The sequence below is a fragment of the Vigna unguiculata genome, chromosome 10, assembly GCF_037176805.1.
Source record: "Vigna unguiculata cultivar grain cowpea cultivar isolate G323 ecotype 2 chromosome 10, ASM3717680v1, whole genome shotgun sequence".
In the NCBI taxonomy this organism is placed as follows: Eukaryota; Viridiplantae; Streptophyta; class Magnoliopsida; order Fabales; family Fabaceae; genus Vigna; species Vigna unguiculata.
Genome location: NC_140801.1, coordinates 52386892 through 52411300, shown reverse-complemented (window position 1 = coordinate 52411300; position 24409 = coordinate 52386892). Strand labels below are relative to the sequence as shown.

Below are 24409 nucleotides of genomic sequence, written 5' to 3'. Positions count from 1 at the left end.
AACTATAGTCAACAGTTTGTTTTCTCTCTTCTTTTAGTCGCCAAAAATTCAAGTAATGTTGATTTATTTAAGTTGCAGAATATGGCACAGTTTCTTCTTTCCTGTTGTTGGGAAGAAATAATGAAGAAAAAAAAGAGTAAAAAAGAAAATAAAAAAAAAAAATTTGTTTTTTCTCACTAGACTAGGTTGACATGCCACATCATTCTGAATCCCTTAAGTAGTCTTTGTATTGCACAGTACATACCTACCATTCCATCCCATCATGTCACATCCCATTTCCTCCTCAAAATTTCCCATGTCACATGTCTTATCACCTTCCATTCAGGGTCATATCCTGCAGGGAATGCAATGTACGTATGTATGCCACATCACACCATATGGATATGCCATTCCCATCCATATCTTCCATATTTCTTTTTTTTTTACTTTTATTTTCTTCCGTTAAAAACTTAAATCTAAGAAAAGGTTAATACTTTATTTAATCGCAAGACGCATGCGATATGGTCATGATTGTGTCCTAGTCCTATGCACGCAAATGGTAGCCTTTTTGTGTATTTTAAGACTCTGATCCGCGCATTATCTTCCCCTAGTTTTCTATTCTTTTCCCCACTCCTCCCTAATGACGCTTTTGCCATTTCACGCTTTCTTTTACTATCCCATATTTAGTACCTATATCCATCAACACTTTCTACAATCAATCATGCCATTTTCACTTCACACAATCTCTATATATTTCACTTGCATTAAAAAAAGTTTAGAAATTAAAGAGACTGAGATGAGGCAAAAGTATGACAGAACTAGGAAGACGAAAGAAAAAAATGTACGAATATAGTTAACAATAAATATGAGGCGCTGTTGGGGTAGTTTGGTATATTCCTCTAAACACTCTTCATTCGTGCACTTCATTCTCCAAAAATTCTTATTCTTGTTCAATTTAGTAATGTTTTTAAAAATAACAGTGCCGGATTTTGCTACAGAGTGGGGAAGCAATGAAAGCTGTGAGCAAAGCGAAGGGTGAATCTGAATTTGCAGAGACAACGAGCTAGGGTTTGGTTTCACGTTTCTTTTTCTTCTCCATCTTTTTTGTAGGAGCACTCTCACTCTCGCGCACAATAACAGAGACGATTCACACTCTCACAGTACCAAAGATTCTCTGCGAAATTCACACATACTTTCGTCTCCTCATGTCTTATCGATTGTGAAACCGTGAAAATGATGCTTCGCTGATTTGATTCCAATTCGCACCAGCCGATGGACCGAGATCGGTGAACGAACCAGATCAGTTACTGCGTGAGATCTCGATCGTGCTCGTGCCAGATTCCGCACGTGATAAAACTGTGTGCGTTGGATCTTGGTTAGGAGGTGTGGTAGGAAGCGAGAAGGTGGAAGGAGAAGGTCTCTGTGAAAATTTGAATTGGCTGCTGTGGAAATAATGTCCTGCAAGGATGGTAGCAAAAACAACGGAATGGATAACGGGAAGTATGTCCGTTACACACCTGAGCAGGTTGAAGCCTTGGAGAGGCTCTATCATGATTGTCCCAAACCAAGTTCCATTCGCCGCCAGCAACTCATACGCGAGTGCCCCATTCTCTCCAACATTGAGCCCAAACAAATCAAGGTTTGGTTCCAGAATAGAAGGTTGTTACCCTAACTAACGTTCACTGTTCACTGTTCTTCTATTATTTTAAATTTTTTTTCCTTATTGAACAGTTTTTCGTCAATTTATGCAGAGGATTGTAGTTTTTGTATTTTCATGGTTTTAGCGTGGCTGTGTTGCTATTTGAGTGCCAGGGAACTGGAACATGAATGTGAAATGAAGGGTTTGTGAAGTTCTGGTGGTGGTTTGTCCAGGTAACTGATTTGTTTTGTTTTTGTGAGTTGTTCAGATGTAGAGAGAAGCAGAGAAAGGAGTCGTCGCGGCTGCAAGCTGTAAATAGGAAGTTGACTGCAATGAATAAGCTGCTGATGGAAGAGAACGATAGGTTGCAGAAGCAGGTGTCTCAACTGGTGTATGAAAATGGTTATTTTCGTCAACACACTCAAAATGTAAGAATTTTGTTTGTTGGGGGTTTTGAAATTAATGATGCCCAATGTAGAAGGCTCCCGAGCTTTGATTTTCTTTTTAATTTGTGTAGTTTTAGCAATTGCGCGCTCAATTTTCAATGTTCATGTACTCTTTCATAGCTTTTGTATGTAAATGTTTAGCACGGTGCTTTGGATGCAGACTACACAGGCAACCAAAGACACAAGTTGTGAATCAGCGGTGACGAGTGGTCAGCACAGTTTGACAACTCAACATCCCCCACGAGATGCGAGTCCTGCAGGGTTAGTGGGAGTATGATTATTGGGTCCCTTTCTGTTACTGTGGTCTGTGACAACTTCACTGTGTATTTATGACTAACGGAATCGTGTCTTATCTTTTCCCAGGCTTTTGTCCATTGCAGAAGAGACTTTAGCAGAATTTCTTTCTAAGGCTACTGGGACTGCTGTAGAGTGGGTCCAAATGCCTGGAATGAAGGTATCATTGAAATTTTTTTCATTGGTTGACAGTTAGTTATTTTATTCTCTACTCATTTCATAGGAATAGACCATAACAGAGCAGTAAAAAGATTATAAATATGTCATGGAATGTCTTACCACTCCACGTTCATATAATCTTGGCATTCCAATGAACTTCATTCTTTTGAACAAATTTGTGACAACGTGTTTCTATAAAAATTAATATAATCACATTTATTTGCTAAGTCTTGTTGAATATGCACAGCCTGGTCCGGATTCCATTGGAATCGTTGCTATTTCTCATGGTTGCTCTGGTGTGGCAGCACGAGCCTGTGGTCTAGTGGGACTAGAGCCCACTAGGGTAAGTAGTCTAGATTTACTATTATTCACATTACTCATTGATGTCCGGCTTGAATTTATCGGTCACATGGTCAAATATACTTTTTCCAGGTTGCCGAAATCCTCAAAGATCGGCCTTTGTGGTATCGCGATTGCCGAGCTGTTGATGTTCTCAATGTGCTGCCCACAGCAAATGGTGGAACCATTGAACTGCTTTATATGCAGGTAAAGTGAAATATCGTTGTGCTATGAATGAAGGCTTTTTATACCACTGGGTTGGAACCAAATATTATATGTATGCTTATTTGTTGCTTTTGATGATCAGCTATATGCACCAACCACATTAGCACCTGCCCGAGATTTCTGGTTGTTGCGTTATACTTCTGTTTTAGAGGATGGAAGTCTAGTGGTAAATGATTCTAAAATTTTCTATCCAAAAAATTGTATTGATTTGATATTATGGTTAATAACAAGCCTCACCCATGTAATGATCTAATCTACTCTTTAGTTCTCCTTCAAGACATGTGTCTAAATCATTCTCAATGTGTGCCTTAGATCTGTGAGAGGTCCCTTAAAAATACTCAAAATGGTCCAAGCATGCCTCCTGTGCAACATTTTGCTAGGGCAGAGATGCTGCCTAGTGGGTACCTAATCAGACCTTGTGAAGGAGGTGGTTCCATCATCCATATTGTTGATCATTTGGATTTAGAGGTACATTAATTTGAGCTGGTGCTTTAATAATTATATTCTGCCTTAAATTGACGTAAGCATATTTATACTATTATTAGCCATGGAGTGTACCAGAAGTGCTACGGCCACTGTACGAATCATCAACAGTTCTGGCTCAGAAGACAACTATGGCGGTATGGATGTTCTGTCTCATTTCCTGATGATACAGCAGCATGTATAATTTGTTTGTGTTCCTATTTATATGTATATGATTATAATATTTAATTTTATGGTGACAACAGTATTGATTAATAGATTTAAAAGGGGAAATTGTTTTTAATTTTTCAAGTAGGCCCTACGTCATCTAAGGCAGATCTCACATGAAGTTTCTCAGTCCAACGTCACTGGGTGGGGTAGACGACCTGCAGCTCTGCGAGCACTTAGCCAAAGATTGAGCCGGTTAACATATTCTACTTGAGTGTTGTGGCTTTTGTTCAAAGTCTTTGGAAATAAATTTGAATCTCACATCTATTTTATGTTATGACAGGGGTTTCAATGAGGCACTCAATGGGTTTACTGATGAGGGATGGACAACAATTGGCAATGATGGTGTAGATGACGTTACTATTCTAGTGAATTCATCCCCTGACAAATTAATGGGTCTGAATCTTCCCTTTGCCAACGGATTTCCGTCTGTCAGTAATGCAGTGCTATGTGCCAAAGCATCCATGCTATTACAGGTCAGGATGCTTTGATTGAACGAATTTCCTTTAAATTATAAAATAAAAACCTTATCAGTCAAATGTCTATTTAGTTGCTGTTCACAAGTTTTTGGATGTTTGTGGACAAGTTTAAGCTCATATTATTATATTGTAGACATCTAGTGCATAGTGTTTAGTGCATGGTCTTTTCTTTGCATTGTTAGTTGAGCACGTGCTCTTTTCTAATTATTACTAATTGTGTGTGGTGAATACCAATTCTTAGTTAATAAAATTTTTGCTCAGATGGAATAAGGACTTGTTTGATCAGTAATCAACCTTTCGAATGATTATTGGTGAACATGAACGTGCCTTGATAAGAACCTTTAACCACATCACAAAAGCTATCTGTTGTAGTTGGAGAGTCCAGGACATTATAAACACCATACTAGAATCCCATGTTTGCAATGTGGAACCCAAGTCCCATAACATAGAATTCCAAGCCCTATTTGTTGTATGATTATTGTTATTATTAATGCCCTTTGTTTCTTCTGTTGTCTTCCTAAACAAAAAGTATCTCCCAGAAAATTTGTCTAACTGAAAAATGGTTTTTGGTTGAAGACATCCGATTGTTTGTATTGAAATTTTGGTCTTATATTATTCTGATATTAGACTGTTGCCACGTGTAATTTCTCTTGTCCAGAATGTGCCCCCTGCCATTCTCTTAAGGTTCCTGCGGGAGCATAGATCGGAATGGGCAGACAACAACATGGATGCTTACACAGCTGCTGCTATTAAAGTTGGTCCTTGCAGCTTATCAGGATCTCGTGTTGGAAATTATGGAGGTCAAGTTATACTCCCTTTAGCACACACAATTGAGCATGAAGAGGTGATACATTCGTACTAATTATGCAATAGAGCTTGTGTAGTTTTGCAATTCAACGGTTACCAACTTCTATCTTACTCATGCTAGTTTTTGGAAGTCATTAAATTGGAAGGAGTTGCTCATTCTCCCGAAGACACAATAATGCCCAGAGAAATGTTTCTCTTGCAAGTAAGTTATAGTTTCCCCTTGTGTCTTGCTCCATGCTTCACTCTTTCATAATAGATGACAGTTTCCTAGTTTCCCAATTTCCTTGTTCTGACATGCATGTAACACACTAATTGGTTAGAAAGCATATTGTGAAACGATAGTCGTCACATCTGGAATTTAGTACAGGTCATAGCATTCTTATTTTCTGGTCCTGTAAGTATTGCTTTCTATATGCTTTGAATTAGTTACGGAGTTTAGTCATCATGTAGTACTCCTGCCAGAATAATGCTTGGAATTTGAAACTTTTGGTGCACATAAAGAATTCATTGTGCTCACTTTCTTCTTTCTTTGATTTATACGAGAGAAAAAATTTATGTCCTCAAACCTCTTCTTTAATGGATAGCCTGCTAGAAATGAAGAATGATTGAGGGTGTTCGTATCATCATAATGTTTTCTAGATATGTGAGTTTCTTTCTTATAATTAACTTGTTCTTGGTTTGGCAGCTCTGCAGTGGAATGGATGAGAACGCTGTGGGCACCTGTGCTGAACTTATATCTGCTCCAATTGATGCTTCTTTTGCTGATGATGCCCCTCTTCTACCTTCTGGATTTCGCATCATTCCTCTTGAATCTGGAAAGGTTTTCCTCGTGCATTGTTGAACCAATTGATTTGTTTGTGTTATTCTCAACAAGAATATTTTAGTTATTGGAAGATAGGCTTGGTCGCTGAAAAAAGCTACATCTGCTAAATTAGGGCTAGAGAAAAGGGGAATTTAAGTCTGAAATTAATACTCAGGATTTTCGTTGTTTGGTTATTCTCCCAAAAGAGGAATACATTTTTACAGCCCCAATTAGTGCTAATGAATGAATTATACATGTATATCACATTATTTTATAAAAAGTTTAATTTATAATATAATTATCTGACTCTACCTAATATAGTCTTTTAACCACTTTTTCTTTGGTGATAATTTAGCCTCTCTGTGCCCCTCCTAAATTTTGCCTCATACATTGTTGAAACAATTTTCTTGTTTGTATTTTTTCAGACAATAATCTTATAATTATTGCAATGAAATTTTTGCAGGAAGCTTCCAGCCCCAATCGCACCCTTGACCTTGCATCTGCCCTTGACATTGGCCCTAGTGGAAACCGAGCCTCGAATGAAAGTGCTGGAAATTCGGGCTGTATGAGATCTGTGATGACAATAGCATTTGAATTTGCATTTGAAAGCCATATGCAAGAGCATGTAGCATCTATGGCTCGCCAATATGTTCGGAGCATTATATCATCAGTCCAAAGGGTAGCATTAGCACTTTCTCCTTCTCATTTGAGTTCACATGCAGGACTCCGGTCACCATTGGGCACCCCTGAAGCCCAAACCCTTGCTCACTGGATCTGCAATAGTTACAGGTGTGAACTTTACTGCCTTCACACTACTGAGACTTAGGCTCATGCAATGTGTTTTAAGTTGTGTGTTACCATTATGTTTCATTGATTTTTATGAGGATGATCGCCAATTTAATACTGTATCTCATTCAATAAAGAAATTAAGTTGATAGATTTGGTAAATTGCATACTCTCCTATTTCTTGATTGTGAGTTCTTGTCTTCCAAACAAATCACACCGCATTCATATTTGCATGTATAGGAGAACAATCCTACCGTAATAGATGATGCATCAAAACTCTGACAAGGATTAATTGAGAGACTTCAATCTAAAATTCATGATCTGTGTATGCATTCGATTGATGTGTTTTACATCTTTCATAAATTCACTGTACTCACTAATTTGTGATCCAGAGTTCCCTACCTATTTTTATATTATTATAAAATGGTGTTAAAAAAATACTGTTGCTTTGGTTCAACCAACCAAACATAGGGTTTAGTTTCTTGTGTAGGGCTTCAGCCTTTTTGGGCATCTCTTTTCTTTAAAGGAAAAATTAGCCCAAACACCAATTTTTTAAGCTCTTAAAAATGAAAGTATCCTGTCTTTTTAATGAATAAGAAAGCAAAAAACGGGACCTTCAATAATTTGGAGTTTTTAGCTTTAAACATAAGAGAAGCTTTACAAATGGGGCCCAAAGTTTCCTGAGTAGTTCCGTTTTGTTCTATTACTTGATACTTCTAACTTTCAGTCAGATGTAGCAGAGAATTACTCTAAGAAGTTACTGTAATGGTTATGCACCTACTCTTTTTCAATGTCATGGATAGAAACAGAGCTTTGTCCTGACTATTTTAATTTTGTAGGTGCTACTTGGGTGTGGAGTTACTCAAGTCTAACAACGAGGGGAATGAATCTTTGCTGAAGTCCCTGTGGCATCACTCGGATACAATATTGTGCTGCACTCTGAAGGTATGCTTGAAATTTATTTCAACTTGATAGCACATGTATCTATTTCGCCAACCTTCTGTGTCCACGATGCAATTCAGGTTTCTAACCTAAAGGATAAAATAAAGGTTGTACTCTGGAGTTGAGGGTATCACCATGAACCAAAGCCCGAGTGTCCTTTTAAGATGTGCTGGATGTGGATTAGTAGTATTCAGTTGGTTTAAATTTTCCTTGATCTTATCCCAGCAAAATCTGCTCCAAGCTCATCAACTATAGACTCATTTTCTGCGCAGTAATTTGCAAGGAGCTTTACTTATATCCATTCTTTATCAAAATATAGTGCATTTAAGTTGTAGAACATAAATTGATTACATTATTTTATAGACTCATCTAACTTTGTGCTAACAGTGGCAATGACTTGGAAAACAGTTTCAACTAAATCTACAATCATGATACGCTACCTTGTTTGAGAGCACGTTCACTTAATTTTGTTTATGCAGGCATTGCCAGTGTTCACTTTCTCGAACCAAGCTGGGCTTGACATGCTGGAGACCACCCTAGTTGCATTACAAGATATATCGTTGGAGAAAATATTCGATGATCATGGACGAAAAATTCTCTTTTCAGAGTTTCCCCAGATTATTCAACAGGTCTACTATTTTTTTGTTCTTGTGTTGTTGTAAAGCATTTTTTTTTTCCACATCCACAAGACTCGCTGTTGAACGTTATTTCTTCACTATATGTAAGACACATTTTGTGTGTTGTAGTCTTGCATCTCAGATTACGTTTTAGTGATACATTATTTTTGCAGTGGGAACCTGCTGTCTTTTTTCATAATTTTTCTTCTGGTTTGGATGTGTTCTGTGAACATAACTGATGCTTCAATTAATTTCTCCTTTTTTGGTAGGGCTTTGCATGCCTTCAAGGTGGTATTTGTCTTTCAAGCATGGGGCGACCCGTCTCATACGAGAGAGTTGTTGCTTGGAAGGTACTGAATGAAGAAGAAAATGCTCACTGTATTTGCTTTATGTTTATGAACTGGTCTTTTGTTTGACCTTATGTTCCGATGACACTTGTGCTTATGTACTTAAGTGTTAGATAAATATTTACTCTTAAGACCCGTGATCTGATAGTTGTTGGTCTTTTACTGTATTTGCTCTAAATACTTGGCTTGCATATTATATGACTATTTATCTTTAACTTGTTTGCTTATTCAAACCTTCCACCTAATATTTTTAATGAATAATGTTTGACCTTCTGATGTGCAATAAATCTATGATGATGCCCTTAGCTGAGCGAAGAAAATGTTTGATCCACCTTAAATCTTAATTTCCTAGGTAGTCATGCACAATTTACAATATTATCAAACAAAAGGAATGAATTGTTTCTATATTATATACCATTCTGTTAAAATAGAATACCATTGGATGTGAGGCAGTTTCTGCAGGTCCTTTTCTTCTCAGGAAAGTGTAGCTTAGATCGACAGATGAATAAACACAAGAAAAATGTTAATCAATCTCCTAAAGGTTTTGATTAACATTTTGAAAGCCTTTTTAGAAAGTGTAATAATATATTTGTCTGACTCTCAATACAATTTTTATAATAAAATTAATTGCTTAATGATTTTTTAATCAATATTATTAGGCAGTTATTATCTTAACTCAAGAATGATGCATCTTGTTGGGTATCGTTGGGAATTACTGTGCATTGTCCTCCTTGCTTGTCCATACTTGTGGATTTTTTTTTGCTCAAAGTGGTCCAGGAGTAATGCTGAATGTCGGGGTATTCAAAATTATGAATGTTCTTTTGTCAACACCTAATAATTTTACATTGATGCCAACCTGGGATTGCAATGTGGGCTGCAAATCATTTGTAAGAATTGAAATTTATTTTTATCAATATTGTTATAGTTTGGTCTCAATATTTAAAAATGCATAAATATAATTTTTTTAGTTCGACTGCGTTAAATTTTTAGGTTGGCGTTTGAATAACATTTGATACGTTTAAATTCAAATGCCAACCTGAAATCCATTTAACATATAAAAAAATAATAACATTGTCAAGTTAGAATAAATATATGTACATCCACTTTTAAAGTTTAAAAATTAAAATATATTAAAAGTTAAAAAAATGTATTAGAAAATATATTTAACTCTATTTTAACTAATTTATTGACTCATTCATAACTAACAATTTATACAAACCCATGACAAGGCAGAGCGAGTTGGTGAACATAACTCTCATAATAATTATTATATTTTATTTTTTAAGTCAAACAATTTTCTTTTATTTTCTTTTTTCTTCGCTTACACTTACTTGAATCTCTAAGTGAGTTCTTATGTATATATTTATCATGGATTAATTGCTAGATTTTAATAATTTAAACAATAATTTATATATCTGAATGTTTAACTTTTAACAGATTTATTTATTTAGATCTTCATATCATTTTTATTTATAGTTTATTTTAATTTTATTGTCAAATAATAGACTCATAGATGTGATAAAGATGTAAAACACAAACAAAATTACTATTACATCTCTTGTATAATTTTCTTTTATATAGACTTGTTTGCATGTCTATGAGCCAATAATTATGCAGGAAACATTAACAAAACTAACATGCAATTTTTATCCAACACAAACCAATTCGGCTTGCTTTTTATAAATTACTAATGCCATTTACTTCTACATGGACCTTCATGAACTTAATAACTTAAAAATGACATGTTAATTTGTTGTCTAAACACAAATCAAAACTATAATATTTTATTGTTGTAATATAAAATGAGTGGCCATTAAACAACAACAGTTCCTCTTGGCCAAACCTCCTGTAGGTAGGTGTAGTTGGAAGTTAAATTTAGCAGAAAAAAATAATTAATAATTTTGTCATCTCAATAGATATTATTATTCTGCAACAAATAATGTGTGGATGGATGATTGTGTTGGTCACGTGTGTGAATTAATAAGACTTAGGGTTCATATCATTCACATATTCATTGATTTAGATGTGTACTGTTACATATCTATATCATCTTTATTCGTAGTAATTACCAGAATTGAGCATCCCTATGAGAGAGGCTTCTACTTTATTTAATTGCAACTAACTTCAATTACTTTTTGGGGTTCACTCTCGTGAAATCGAAGTTCATGTATGTGGAGGAAATCAAGTTCTTCTTCCTTTCTTCCTTTTTAGTGTAAATAACTTTACCCCCAAAAAAAGAAACCCCAAGCAATGGTTTCACTGTGCTACCATGTGAATACTCTACAACTTGTGTTGCTGCTACCTTCGTATTGGACCACATTTCATCCATTTATTGCTCAAAGAAGGAACAGCTTTTTACAAATGGAAACAACCTTATTCACTGCACCACTTATGAATATGCCATTACCAAATAATCATTTTAACCAAAACCCAAGTTATGGATACGAAATTCGAGTTCAAATCTTTCCTTGCATGGCCATTACTTAAGTTCAAAGTTTTATTAAGTAGGGTTTGTTTGCTTTTAAAGGTACATACAACTATTTTTAAATTTCCAATGAAAGAAGTGTTTTAATGTGAGAATTGATTTTCTAACGAAAAAACAGAAAAAGTTTACACATTCATCACATTTAAGATTAATTATGTGTTGTGTTGAGCATTAAAAATACGTTACTTTAACATTTTAAAAATATTTTTAATATATTTTAAAACTTCAAAATCAGTTACCACTGGTATATTTTGAATATAGAATAGAGAACCAACATATAAAAACTAGTAGAGAATTCAAATTCACATTACACTTAATCGTCGACTACGTCCAATAACTATGATACTAAAATTTTTAAATTTATATCAATATTAATTATGAATTTAAAGATGAATGTTTTATCTATCTAAATTATAAAATGCATTACCATAATGATGACTTTTGAAAAGCACATATATTATGCACATATTTATTATTTTCTATGATAATAAAAAATAATAAAATTATACTTATAAAATGAATATAATTATTTTTTATAATTTTATCGTAAATATTTTTATTTATTCATAGTGGTTGAACTTGTTAAATTTACCCTAAGAGTAAATAAATGTCTAAGAATTATTCTTAGTTGGTGTGATAGCATGACTCTTCTTCAATAACTTTGAACAAAAAAAAAAATCACTTTATTCAACCACATGGTGGTTGAACTTGTTAAATTTACCCTAAGATTAAATGTGTAAGAATTATTCTTAGTTGGTCTGATAGCATGACTCTTCTTTAACAACTTTGAACAAAAAAAAAGTCAATTTAATCATTAGATTTTAATTAAACTCATTATAAATCTTCATATAATTTAAAAAATCATTTTCACGGCATTAATTAGATTGAAATGTGAGATTGAACCATCATGTAGAAGAAACTGAAAAATACTAATGAACATGAAATTCTCTTCCACTCAAAATGGGAGTGGAGATTGACTAATTTCCAATCCTTTTCTCTCCAAAGAAAGCATGCATGCATATGCAGCATGTGTCGTAACCTCCTTTTTCAAAACACAACCACCAAGCACGGAAACACAGTACTAAGTACCCAAAATATAGATAACAACAACAGAAGAAAGACACGAATCTCTGAGTATAGATACACATTTATTTCAAATTTCGAAAAAGCTACACCTTCCTCATTAAATTTCTCGAGAAAAATGTAGCAGGTTCACGATTATGGAAAACCGACACTTCAGTTTCTCAGATCCACCCATGTTCACTATAAATACGATTGCTCCTTCCTTCTTCAACCTTTTCCATATACTGCATTGTTGTTTCGAATCCAACACTCTTAAAAACTCAGACCCCATTTTGCAAGAATATCAACTTTTTCTGATATATTATAAATTCCTTATCGTCCTCCATCGACCATGGCACCCCATGGAGAGTCTTTGGCCAGCTCTTTCTCAAGGAAAAGCAACATGTCAAAGCCACCGAAGCTTGCATCGGAGAACCTTCAACGAACGGTCTCAGACATATCTTTTGAGCTGACGAAAGAAGAGATCGATGAGTTGAAGCTGCCGGCGATATCTGAGGTTGAGAATGCCAAGTGTGAGTGCTGTGGGATGTGTGAGGAGTGCACACCGGAGTACATAGATCGTGTGCGTGAGAAGTTCAATGGGAAGTGGGTGTGTGGGTTGTGTTCTGAGGCAGTGAAAGAAGAGTTGGAGAAGAATGGAGGAGAAAAAGAAGAGGCTCTGAGTGCACACATGAGTGCTTGTGTTAGGTTCAACAAATATGGTAGGGCTTTCCCTGTTCTGTTCCAGGCTCAGGCCATGAAAGAGATGCTCAAAAAGAACACCATAGATGGTAGAAGAGCCAAGTCCATTAGCCCTAGGGACAAAGGAGGCCCTAAGAAAGGAGGGATTGCTCGTAGTTCTAGTTGCATTCCTGCTCTTACAAGAGAGATCAATGATATCAAAATAGCCAATTAACATCAGTAGAATTATATTTTACCTACATAACACGTCAAGATGTCTGATGTCTGATGCAGTCCGAACATGACTTATGTCTGAATGCTTATTCAGACATAAGTCATGTCTGCGTTCAGACATAACTTGATTAGTTAAGTATATAAATATTTAACTATTATTCTGCTGTCAGTTTTTCCTTGGTGTCTTAATAGTAGAAGCTTTTCTTTTTCGTGTATTAGAGTATAATTTATCTTTGGCTGACTACAGTTGCTAGGGCTTCCATTGAATCTGGTGTAAGTAGTAAGAACTCCATACACATGTTGTTCATCTGGTTTACGAATGCTTCCATTATTGCTATCTTTCAGGACAAAGAATGACCTTGTTATGTTGAAGAAGACCGAAGTTGACTTCTTAGGTTTTTTTTTGGTTTGTTGGTATAACCTTTCACTCCTTCTTCAAGGGTTGTTTCTTCTGAGATCTCGTGTTTGCATTTCCTTAACTAGAGAGGGTTCTTGTTTTTGTTTTTTTTGTTCAGTGGTTTTGTGTGACCTTGTCAGATGTAGCACTCTCTCTACTTGTTACTAATCATAATAAAGTGCAATAAACTTTACTTATGCTTTGAATGCTTTGAATGAAGAATTTGGATTTTCTGTTGAATATTTTTTGTGGTATTTTTTTATTATGCCTTTAAAATATATTTAAAATATTAATACAATATATTTTTAATGTTTAGTAGAAAATAACACAAAGAAATTAATAATAAATTTGAATTTTTTACTAAATTTTTTTTGTGTTGTTTTTTTATGAAGGCTAAGAATAGGAACTGCATAGAATCATCATCTCCATCACTGAAAAACTGATGAACTACATAAATTTAAGATGAGAGATTTTTTGTGTATCTAATTAAGAGATAAATTAAATTAATTTAGATGGTTAAAAACTCATAATAGAGGTACATAACAAAAAAATAAAATATTTCTTTTTTTTTTTTGAGTGGGGAAATTAACAGAAAAAAACTTAAGCCTTAGAATAATATTTTAAAATTCATTTTTTTCCTTTCACAATATCTTATTTTCCTAAAAGAACATTGACTCTTAATTATAACTATTCTAAACTAGCTAAATATGAATTCATAAAACTATTCAAATTTTTTTTGTTCAAAGCAAAAATAAAAAATAAAAAATACCCTTATTGAACCTTTCATGAATGATGAAAATGACCTAAACGAAAGGTGCGTAACTCCTTTTCATAGCTTGTGACATGACAGCACAGCACATATCTAAAAGTGGTTTAAAAAATAGCAGAAAAATAGACATAAATATTATTTTTAAATAAATAAAATTACTGTTTTATTTCATGTTTTATTCAAATTTAAAAAAAAATGAGTTGTTAACTTCATAAATTCATATAATATGCTGTACTCTTCGAAATTATGCATGGGCAGTTCAATTGTATTTTTTTCTCTCTTAAATTCAGTCAACGACGAGCCTTATAAATTCGTAAATGCTCCATTAATATATCAAACCAAAGAATATGCAATAATTAATGCTGCGACAACTACGCACTGAATATAAATGAATGAATATTCGCTGATATTTCATTTTGGATCTATATTTTTATTCTCAAGTTCTTTTTAAAAAAAATAACTAGTTTTTAAAATTAAAATAATTATTTTATCAGTAATTGTTTCGATAAATATAATAAAATTAAATTTTTAAAAACTATATAACGGTTATTTTATGATTTTTAATTAGTTGCAGTTGATAAACATTACATTATGAAAATTATTAAAAAATGCATTTACGATATTAATTATTTATATGCATGTAAGGAAAGTATTCTAATTAATTATGAAACTAAAATAACTTTTTATAACAAAAGTTTCATTTCAATTAAATTCCCCTTCAACACTTCACTTTATACTAGTGCCATAAACCACACGTTTTCAAACGCACGTGAGAAATCTGCAAAATCTCATTGGAGGTTCAACTCACTTTCCTTAAGGCAACCCTCCTCCACCAATCATGATGTGTCTAGGAAAAGACCAGAAAATCTAAATAAAATAATACTCCTTCCAGAATATGTCTTTTATTATGTCTTTAAAATTTTGATTTACATTAATTTTAATATTTTAAAATATATTAAAATTCTTTTTAATATAACAAAAATAGTATATTTTAAAGATAGAGGACAAATAAAAACACTCAACAAAGACATTAAACTTATAGAATTCCCTCTTTCATATATAATATATCACCACTAAAAGTTACATTTTTTTTACAAATTTGTTAAATAAATTTGTGAGAAAAGATTTTTTCCTACTATTTTTTCAGAAATTTTAATTGACAAGTAATTTTTCTGTGGATAATTATTTTTTATAAAATTATAAAATTCGTAAATATTTCCTACAAAATTTGGTGTGAAAAGTGTTTTATACAAAATATTTTGCAACAAAAATTGACAGCAATTTTCTGCAAATATTTTTTCATAACAAAATTTATAAATATTTTCTAAAAAAATAAAATTGATAGGAAATATAAATTTTTTTAGTAGTGTATTTTTGTTATTCATTAACTTTTTTCCTATTAAATATTTGAAATAAACCATATATTTCTTAAATTTAATTTAAGAATAACATATATATCATACATCTATAATTTTTAAACATTACCACAAACTATAATTTATTGCTTAAGTTAGATGAATTAGTTTGAAAGGTATTTTCCATTTTTAAATATGAGAGTGTTGTTTTGAAAATATCTTTGCATGCACCAGGGTTTATTCTAGGGTAGGTTGATTCAAGTGCAAAACCAAAACATTTTTCTTCCCTTTTTTTCCCACCACCAAGAAACACATATATATATGCCTCCTTCCCCATGTTTCTCTTCAACCCATTCCCTCTTCTCTCTAGAGATTCTTTTTCAGAAATCTCTCTCTCTTCTTTCTCTTTCTCTTTCTCTCTCTCTCTCTCCCTCGAAAATTCATAATATCTTTCTTAAACCAAATAGAAATGGAAAACAATTCAGCAGTGATTGCAAAGAAAGTGTGGAACATAATACGTGTGGCATTCTTCATGCTCAGAAAAGGCATATCAAAGGGCAAGCTAATGATGCACCTTAACGTCATGCTCAAACGCCGCAGCAAACTCGCCGGCAAAGCCATCACCGACCTCATCTTCCACCACCACAACCACCATGTCGGAGTCTCCGGCAACGACCTCCAGTTCTCAGCCGCCAGGGAGTACGAGTTCAGCTGCAGCAACACCCCCAACAACTTCTTTGCCACCAAGCGCCACCGCCACAACCCTTTCTTCACGTGCGCTCACGCGCCTCCCACCTTCGAGGACGACGCCGTCACCGTTAATGTCGTTCAGGGCGTGCTGGAGATGCTGAACAATGAGGCGGTGATGGAGGCGCCTCCCGCCGACGCCGCATTTCGTAGCCCTGCGGTGAGGCAGCTTAGGGTTACAGACTCTCCGTTCCCACTTCGTGAGTACGAGGATGACAGGGACAACCATGTTGACAAGGCGGCGGAAGAGTTCATAAAGAGGTTTTACAAAGAGTTGAAGAAGCAAACTTGAGTTTCTTTCTGCACAAACAACGTTAATTTTGATACTTATGAACTTAATTAATTAAGTTAAGCTAATCAGCAGTTTTGAAAGTATATTTAATAGATGATAATGTGTGTGGATTAGGAAAAGGATGCATTTTAGTTATTTGCATTCAAGAATTTTGTATGTTTAGTACTATGAACAATAAAAACCAAGTGATTAATTAATGAGTCTAATTAACTCGATTATGTCTCTTCATTTTTTTGTTTTTTGTTTAATTATGGCTCCAAGTTGTTGAAGTCTGCATGATAATTAATCAGGTTTTATCTGATAAGTGTGAGTTTAAGTCTCACATTTGTTAGAGATGAGAAAGTATAGCATTATATAAGGGTGAAGACCCATAAACTCATTGTTTTAAAATTTTGAATTGAGAGTGGTGTCAATGCCTTATATGGTTGGATTCGGATCTAAACCTTACAAATTGAAACTGTAGAAATGATGATTCTCTCTATCAAGATTGAAAAAACAAATTTTGGACGTGTCTAATTAATGAGTTTATATATATTAAACACGAGCATGTGTTTGTTAAGTAATTGAAATATATATCCATATAAAAATCTGGGGAATGATTAATGGAATCTTCCATATAGAGGTGTACAAGTTTTGTACTCAGAATGTTGAATCTTGCCATTTAGAAAACGATGATGTTAAAATTTGCTTTCGTTTGTTTGGATCTTGTTTTGTATTTGCTTTTGGAGTTTTCATTAATGGAACACACCTTTCAGAAAGTTAAAATTATTTATAAGTTAATATTTGGCTTTATAAATTGTTGTTGAATGTATTTGTGCCAAAATGATGAGTATAAAGATTTGATTTTGTGTGATTTGGTTTAAAGTTAAAAATAGGGTTTGACAGCAAGAACAGCACTACTTTGTCTTCATGCAAATGATTCCACTAATGTCAAAGTGAAACCATAGCTGTCTCCCTCTCCAAAATAGTGCTAGCTTTTCACCACTTTTTCCTTCTTTTGCTTCGTCTTTTTCTTTTGCTTTTCTCATTTAACCACTTTTTAAGTTTTATACATATATAACATATACCATGCAACTTTTCTACTGCTTAATTAAGTTGGTTTATTGTGAAAAAGAAGGTTTCAACGTCTCCACACAACTTTAATTCGTGCTGTTACCAAGTAATTAGTAACGATATTTCCATATATATATATATATATATATATATATATATATATATATATATATATATATATATATATATATATATATATATATATATATATATATATATATATATATATATATATATACTCATACAAAAAACATACTTAATACAATTAACAGGGACTAAAATCAATATTTGATTTAGTTAATTTGTAACTTTTGATTTCTTTTATATTTCTTATTTTCAAAACACACTGATATAGTTTTGATATGGTTAAATTACTCTTTTAGTCCCTCTATTTGTCATGAAATTTTAGTTTGGTCTTCGAGTTTTTCGTTGTCTCTATTTTGTCCTCATTTTCTTATAAATGACTCAATTTGGTCATCACCGTTAACTTTGACTACACAGTATTAAAGTCAACGTCACATGTCCATTTATGATTTTTTTGAATTTTTTTAATATTATTTTAAATTTTTTGAATCTTTTTTGAATTTTTTTGAATTTTTTTTATTTTTTACACGTGTCACTTCACAGTTGTGCCACGTGTCACACTTTGACAGTGGCACAACTATGAATTGACACGTGTAAAAAGTTAAAAAATAAAAAGAAATTTAAAGAAATTTAAAAAATTCAAAAAAAATAAAAAATTGACATGTGACGTTGACTTTAACACCGTCTGGTCAAACTAACGGTGAAGACCAAATTGAGTCACTTTTAAGAAAATAAGGACCAAATTGAAACAACCAAAAACTTAAGTACCAAACTGAAATTTCATGACAAATAGAAGGACTAAAAGAGTAATTTAACCTTTTGATATTTTAGATTATACTCAAAATTATAGATATGTTGAAGTAAGTCGATCCATGCTAAACGACCTAACTCACCAAAAATCGAGTTAAACATAACTCACTTTTATGAGTTGTAAATTTTGTAAAACAACTTGATCTATCACGGATGAATAGGTTAATGAATTAACTTACTTTATAATGTTTTATTTTTTTTATTCATTTTTTATATTTATTATAGTACAATCAAAGTAAATTGTCTTGATTCAATTTTTATACTAGTACAACCAAAATGTTCATCTATTTCATTAAATATTATTATAAATATAGTAGTTAAAAACTAGTTTCAGCCTGTATAGCTTGACAAACAAATAAATTAAAGATTCAAACAATTAAACATTATTTAATAACATGTTAATATTTAAAAAATCAAATTGTCCACTTATATAATTAAACATAGCAAATAATTATGATAATTTTTTTAAAAAAAGATAATTATTAATATAGAATTTTTGTTCATAGATTACGGTCAATATACATTCACGTGTTTCAACCCGTTTAATGCATAGCTTAAGTAAGTCATATTCATTTTAACCCCCATTTGATAGAACTTTTTTTTTTCAATCCGATTCGAACCATTTTATATAAAAAGATCCTTTTAAATAACATGTGTAATATAATATAATGAAGGGAAAATTATATATTTGCCAACTAGATGTGAAATTGTTGGGTTGTGCTCGTGTATACTATATGTATATGGTTAATTCATCAAAATTCAATTTTTAGTTTTAGTTCATAAATAAATTTATTTTAATTTTTACTTCTTTTAAAATAGTTGTTGTGGAGAAACTTGTTGAGATAAAAGTTGGCATTAAACAATGTATTGGAGAAGCTTTGGTAGAACTGCCAAATACACAAATATCATTCATACATTACCGATTATTTTTTTATTTATTTGAATTAAATGCATGAGAATATAAAAGAAAAAAAAAAGTTTTCCTCGTATAAAAAAAAGCAAGTGAAAATGGAAAACGCCAATAATATATAAAATAAATTTCGCTATTTTTGAAGCACGTAAAGCTGGGATTAGGAAACATGTATCGCTTTCAGAACGATTTTTCCTTTGACTTTTGCTACACAATAAATCAATTCATGTTTCAATTATGCTACCAAATCATTTGCATTTCCATGACTTTCTTAGTTTTGAACTTTATAAACTGTGCACTTCAGCTTTAAAAAATACATGTATTTATATTAAATAATTTTATATGCTGATTAGCTCAAAAATTAACATATGTAGTTAGTTTATAATTTTTTTTTTGTATTACTTAATATTATAAAATACGTTAATATTACACACACAAAATGCGAAAATCGTAACTAGTATTACTAAGAACCTAATTAATATATCCTATAAAGATAGACTTAAAAGTAAGAATCAAAGAAGATACACGAAGTTTACATTTTTTTTTCTATTATGCTAATTTTTTTTAGTTTATTTAGTTAAAGACTGATCTGCTATGTTTACATTTTGATCTTGTAAGTATTATCAGTTTGATTAATTTTTTCAGAAAAATGATAAAAATAAAAAAAAAAAGTAAATTTTCTACATGTGTATATAAAAAGACTTAATTTGTGTTATTAATTAGTATATGATTAGGTAGTTTCCTCTAAAAAAATGTATTTACAAAAATGTAAAAAAAAAATGAAATTTCATGAATTAATACTTGTCAGATTAATTTTTTAAAAAATTTAAAAAGAATTTAAAAGAAAATTAAAAAAAATTGAAATTTTCATAAAATAATACATGGCATGTACAGACAGAATATTAATGTCAACCGATTATAAATGATTTTGAATATTTTTAAAGAATTAAAAAACTAAATTAAATAAAATAATAATAAAATGATCAAAATAAACTTAACCAACAAATTAAAGAATTAAATAATTTATTAAGCTTTATTTTATAATTTTATTTTATAATATGAGAATGTTTTTTTTCTAAAATGTTAATGAAAATATGAGAATATAAAATAGTAATTTGCATATGTTTGACTTGTTATTTGAATGGTGAGGTTCCCTTTTATTAGAGAAGTGGGGAAAAAGCATGAGATGACATTAAAATTGACCACATGACGGAAAACGAAACATCCCATTTCTCCTTAAAAGCTTAACGCAGCCATGCTTTTTTCATTTCATCACCTTTCTTAAAAGCTCACTCCTCTTCAACTTTTGCTTCTTCAAAAAATGGGAGTGGAAAAACGCATGAAAAGATTGAGACACTGAATTACATATTTAATGGAGATAAAAAAATTGAGCATAATGTAAAAAAAATAAAAAAAATATATACTTATTGTTTTAATATTTTAGATTAAAAGTTGGTTTGATCCTTTATGTAAATTTGGTTTATGTTTTATTATTGTTATATATTTTTTATGTATAAAGGGTTAAATATGTTTTTTGTCCGTTAACTTTCAGTGAATTTTAGAATTAGTTTATTTTGAAACTTTTGACCAATTTAGTCTTTCATCTTTTAAAATATATTGATTTAGTCCTTTTAATCAAATTTTGTTAAGTTTATTTGATGTTTCGTACGCATTTCAGAATTATATTTGAGTTGTTTATATTGTTTAACACATCTTTACTTTAATGTTAAGTCAAATATTATTATGAAACACGTTTGAAATATTAAATAAACTAAACAAAATCTGATTAAAATGACTAAATTCACGTATTTCAAAAGATGAATGACTAAATTGGTCCAAAGTTTCGAAATGAACTAATTTCAAAATTTACGAAAAGTTAAGGGAGCAAAAATATATTTAACCTATATATAAATGAGAAAGTTAAAAATCATATAACAAATAAAACTTACGTACTCATATTTTATTATTGTTATGTTTTTTATGATCACTCCTCCAAAAATCCTTTATAAACATGAAGTATGCGAATTTCTTTATGTTCTTCATCCTCACATCAACTACTTCACCTGTTGTACTCCTTTCCAACATGATGTAATAATAGTGAGAAATGATAAAGTATAAAGAAAAAAAATGTTTGGCATAAAAATATAAACTTATATATATATATATATATATATATATATATATATATATAATATTCAAATTGAGTAAGAGATACATAGACTTAATATTATGATTCTTTATAATATGAATAATAGAATGATATGAAAAATAGATGGATATATATCATATTATAATATAGGATGAAATTCGTTATGTTTTAATGGATTATAACACCCTTATAATTAATAGAATATACTAAATAATTTATCTATAATTAAGTTTTTTTTTTGTTTGTAATTAATATATATTCCTTTGGAAACTTACGATTTTATGATAATTATATATATATAATAAAGACAGTAGAAAGTGGTTGAGAAATATGTTTGAAGGTGGTAGTAGTGGAGAAGGTGGGTTTGAAAAAAATGTGGGCAGAATAAAGAAAGAAAAATTCATTTTCTTTGATGCTAAGTTTTCTCCTTTTCAAACACAAACACAAAAATGTCTGCGCGTCTTCTTCAACCTTTAACATGCCCAATTATAATATTCAAACCCATCCATGTAAGTAATTGAACATCATCACATCATCACAATCATATGTACAATGTGCCACAATTATTCACATCATAACAAAATTTCCTTAATTTTCAAGTCTCATTTTTTTTTTTAATTTTATACAACATTTTTCAAATTTTAAGATAGTATTAATTATTCTTTTCTTGATTATACTCTTAGATTTAGTTGGTTTTAGTTGATTCAAGCATTCTTGTAAAAATGAAAATGAAGATATACTATACCTGAATTTTAAATTATAAGAAAAAATATTAAATTAAAAAAAATTATATATATTTTTATAAACAATGGAAAACCTTATTATATATTCTTTTGATGTATAAGAATTATTTTTTTATTATAACTAGTTTGTCCATGATTATCTTATAATATGGTATACGGAGAGAGTCTTTGTGAGTGTGTGTATGGTAGACACATTAACACAAAAAATACTTTTTACGTATGTTGTTTAAGACTTTTAACATTTGTCGAAATTTCGACATCATAACGAAAGATGTTAAATTGATGTTTGTGATCTCTGAACAGACGTCGATTAATTGTTGCATCTATATTAGATGTTAGTTAACCTATGTTGCAATGACAATAGACGTCAATTTGTTGATTTTTTTTTTCTGTCAATATTATCCTCCACTAAAACCATGAAAAATCAATATACAATACAAGAATGCACTATAAACATTTTTCAGAATTTTAAAAATAGTGCGGGTATCTAAAATAAAAGTGTAAAATATAGAAAATGGGTGAAAATACTAAAAAAATAGAAAACATACCTTAAATGATTAATTTTTTAAAATTCCACAACCCCAGTCCCCTTTGTCATCGTCACCCCATTTCCAACAAATTTCATTTTTGGAACGTCTTCATCTAAGATTAATAGCAAAAATTATGACCACTTAAAGTTTTTAACCATCAAATCTTGATAATTTTAAATTTGTAAGCATGTGAACACTCTACACTTGCATACAACCTAATAGAAGTTGAAAAAAAAAAATTAAGTCAAAAATCAATTTCTAATTTCTAATTTAAGTCAAAAATCTATGTTGTTTCTGAAACAGTATTGTATGCTCATTTTACGATTAAAAAAAAAGGTTAAGCATTTGTGATTTTTTTTTCTGCTACGAGACTTTTGTTTATATTCTCTCACTTCAATATCTTATAATTTAATTTACAAATAATGTTTTATTATTGTCACTCTTAATTTTGTTTAGTTTTTTTGGTCATGATATAATCAAACTTATATAAACTTATCAAAGTTAAGGGACTTTGTCATAATAACTATTCAGTTGTCGTTGATATGAATATTTTGCATATTCATACTTCCTTTTTTTTCTTTTACTTCTTGAACAAAGTCAAAACGTACATTTATACGTTTTGTTCTTAAATGAAAAATAAGATTCCTTACAATATGATACTATCACTGTTAATATTTTGCATTTAAGTTCATTCATTAACTAATCTTTAAATCCATATAATTTCTTTGCATATTTGGATAATTGTCACGTACTTAACGTTTATAATAGACAAAACTATAACAATCTTACCGAATTAAGACTAGATTGGTATAAACCCTAAAATTATATAATAAAATTAAATTCCCATAAAAAATATCGTATTATCAATAGCTGAAGTATTTAACTTAAATTGAAGTTATAGATTGTTTTTAATCCACTTAATTTCTCATAATTTATTTTCATGTTATAGTTACTGTGTGGGGAGAAGCTAAGGATTTCTTTTCAAATAAATTGTCTGATAATATATTGTGAGTTTACTTTATAAATTTAATTTCTCTAATACTAATAAAAAATTTAAATTAAATTTAGGCTAAATTATTGGCATGCTTCAGATTATTTAACCAAAAGAAAGAGCAGAGACCTTTTGTAATTTAAAGCTATTGGACTAACAATGATCCAGAAATGGATCCAGAAGTGAATAAGATGGAAAAGCCCAACCCATAAATGAAGTGTTAATAAAATGAAAAAGGAAAAAAAAAAAGTGAATAGATGGAAAAGCCCAATCCATAAATACAGTAAAATGTAAAAGAAAAAAATAATCGCCCACCGTGGGGTTCGAACCCACGACCACAAGGTTAAGAGCCTTGCGCTCTACCAACTGAGCTAGACGGGCTTATTGATAATGATAAATAATATTTTATATATAATTTCACTTTGATATTTGTAATCATTATTGCATTTCATTTCACATCTTACCTTACTTTTATATTTGTATACATTGAAATAATTTATTAAATTTATAAGTTTCCTTTTATTTATTTATGTATACGACAAAGCTATTGTAAGTACTTCCCAGAG

The 24409-nt window shown here is 31.1% G+C and overlaps 3 protein-coding genes and 1 non-coding gene across 4 annotated transcripts; 3 read left to right on the top strand and 1 right to left on the bottom strand.

Moving 5' to 3' along the window:
• Positions 1 to 928: 928 nt before the first annotated feature.
• LOC114166771 (homeobox-leucine zipper protein ATHB-15-like) lies at positions 929 to 8778 on the top strand. Its single transcript, XM_028051587.2, has 18 exons — positions 929 to 1638; positions 1887 to 2046; positions 2225 to 2325; positions 2428 to 2518; positions 2765 to 2860; positions 2950 to 3063; positions 3164 to 3247; positions 3394 to 3549; positions 3627 to 3701; positions 3860 to 3966; positions 4055 to 4247; positions 4909 to 5094; positions 5179 to 5259; positions 5743 to 5877; positions 6323 to 6648; positions 7485 to 7590; positions 8067 to 8216; positions 8474 to 8778. Exons 1-18 carry the CDS (start codon positions 1433 to 1435, stop codon positions 8618 to 8620), a joined length of 2514 nt encoding a protein of 837 aa, XP_027907388.1. The 5' UTR covers positions 929 to 1432; the 3' UTR covers positions 8621 to 8778.
• A 3555-nt stretch (positions 8779 to 12333) lies between these two features.
• LOC114166631 (CASP-like protein (DUF1677)) lies at positions 12334 to 13650 on the top strand. Its single transcript, XM_028051384.2, has one exon. It carries the CDS (start codon positions 12451 to 12453, stop codon positions 13012 to 13014), a length of 564 nt encoding a protein of 187 aa, XP_027907185.1. The 5' UTR covers positions 12334 to 12450; the 3' UTR covers positions 13015 to 13650.
• Positions 13651 to 15866: 2216 nt separating this feature from the next.
• LOC114166420 (uncharacterized) lies at positions 15867 to 16779 on the top strand. The gene has a single exon (XM_028051153.2). The coding sequence runs from the start codon at positions 16004 to 16006 to the stop codon at positions 16571 to 16573; it is 570 nt and encodes a 189-aa protein (XP_027906954.1). The 5' UTR covers positions 15867 to 16003; the 3' UTR covers positions 16574 to 16779.
• A 7372-nt stretch (positions 16780 to 24151) lies between these two features.
• Positions 24152 to 24224, bottom strand: TRNAK-CUU (transfer RNA lysine (anticodon CUU)). Its single transcript has one exon. It is a non-coding gene; the product is annotated as a tRNA-Lys (tRNA).
• Between the last annotated feature and the right edge of the window lie 185 nt (positions 24225 to 24409).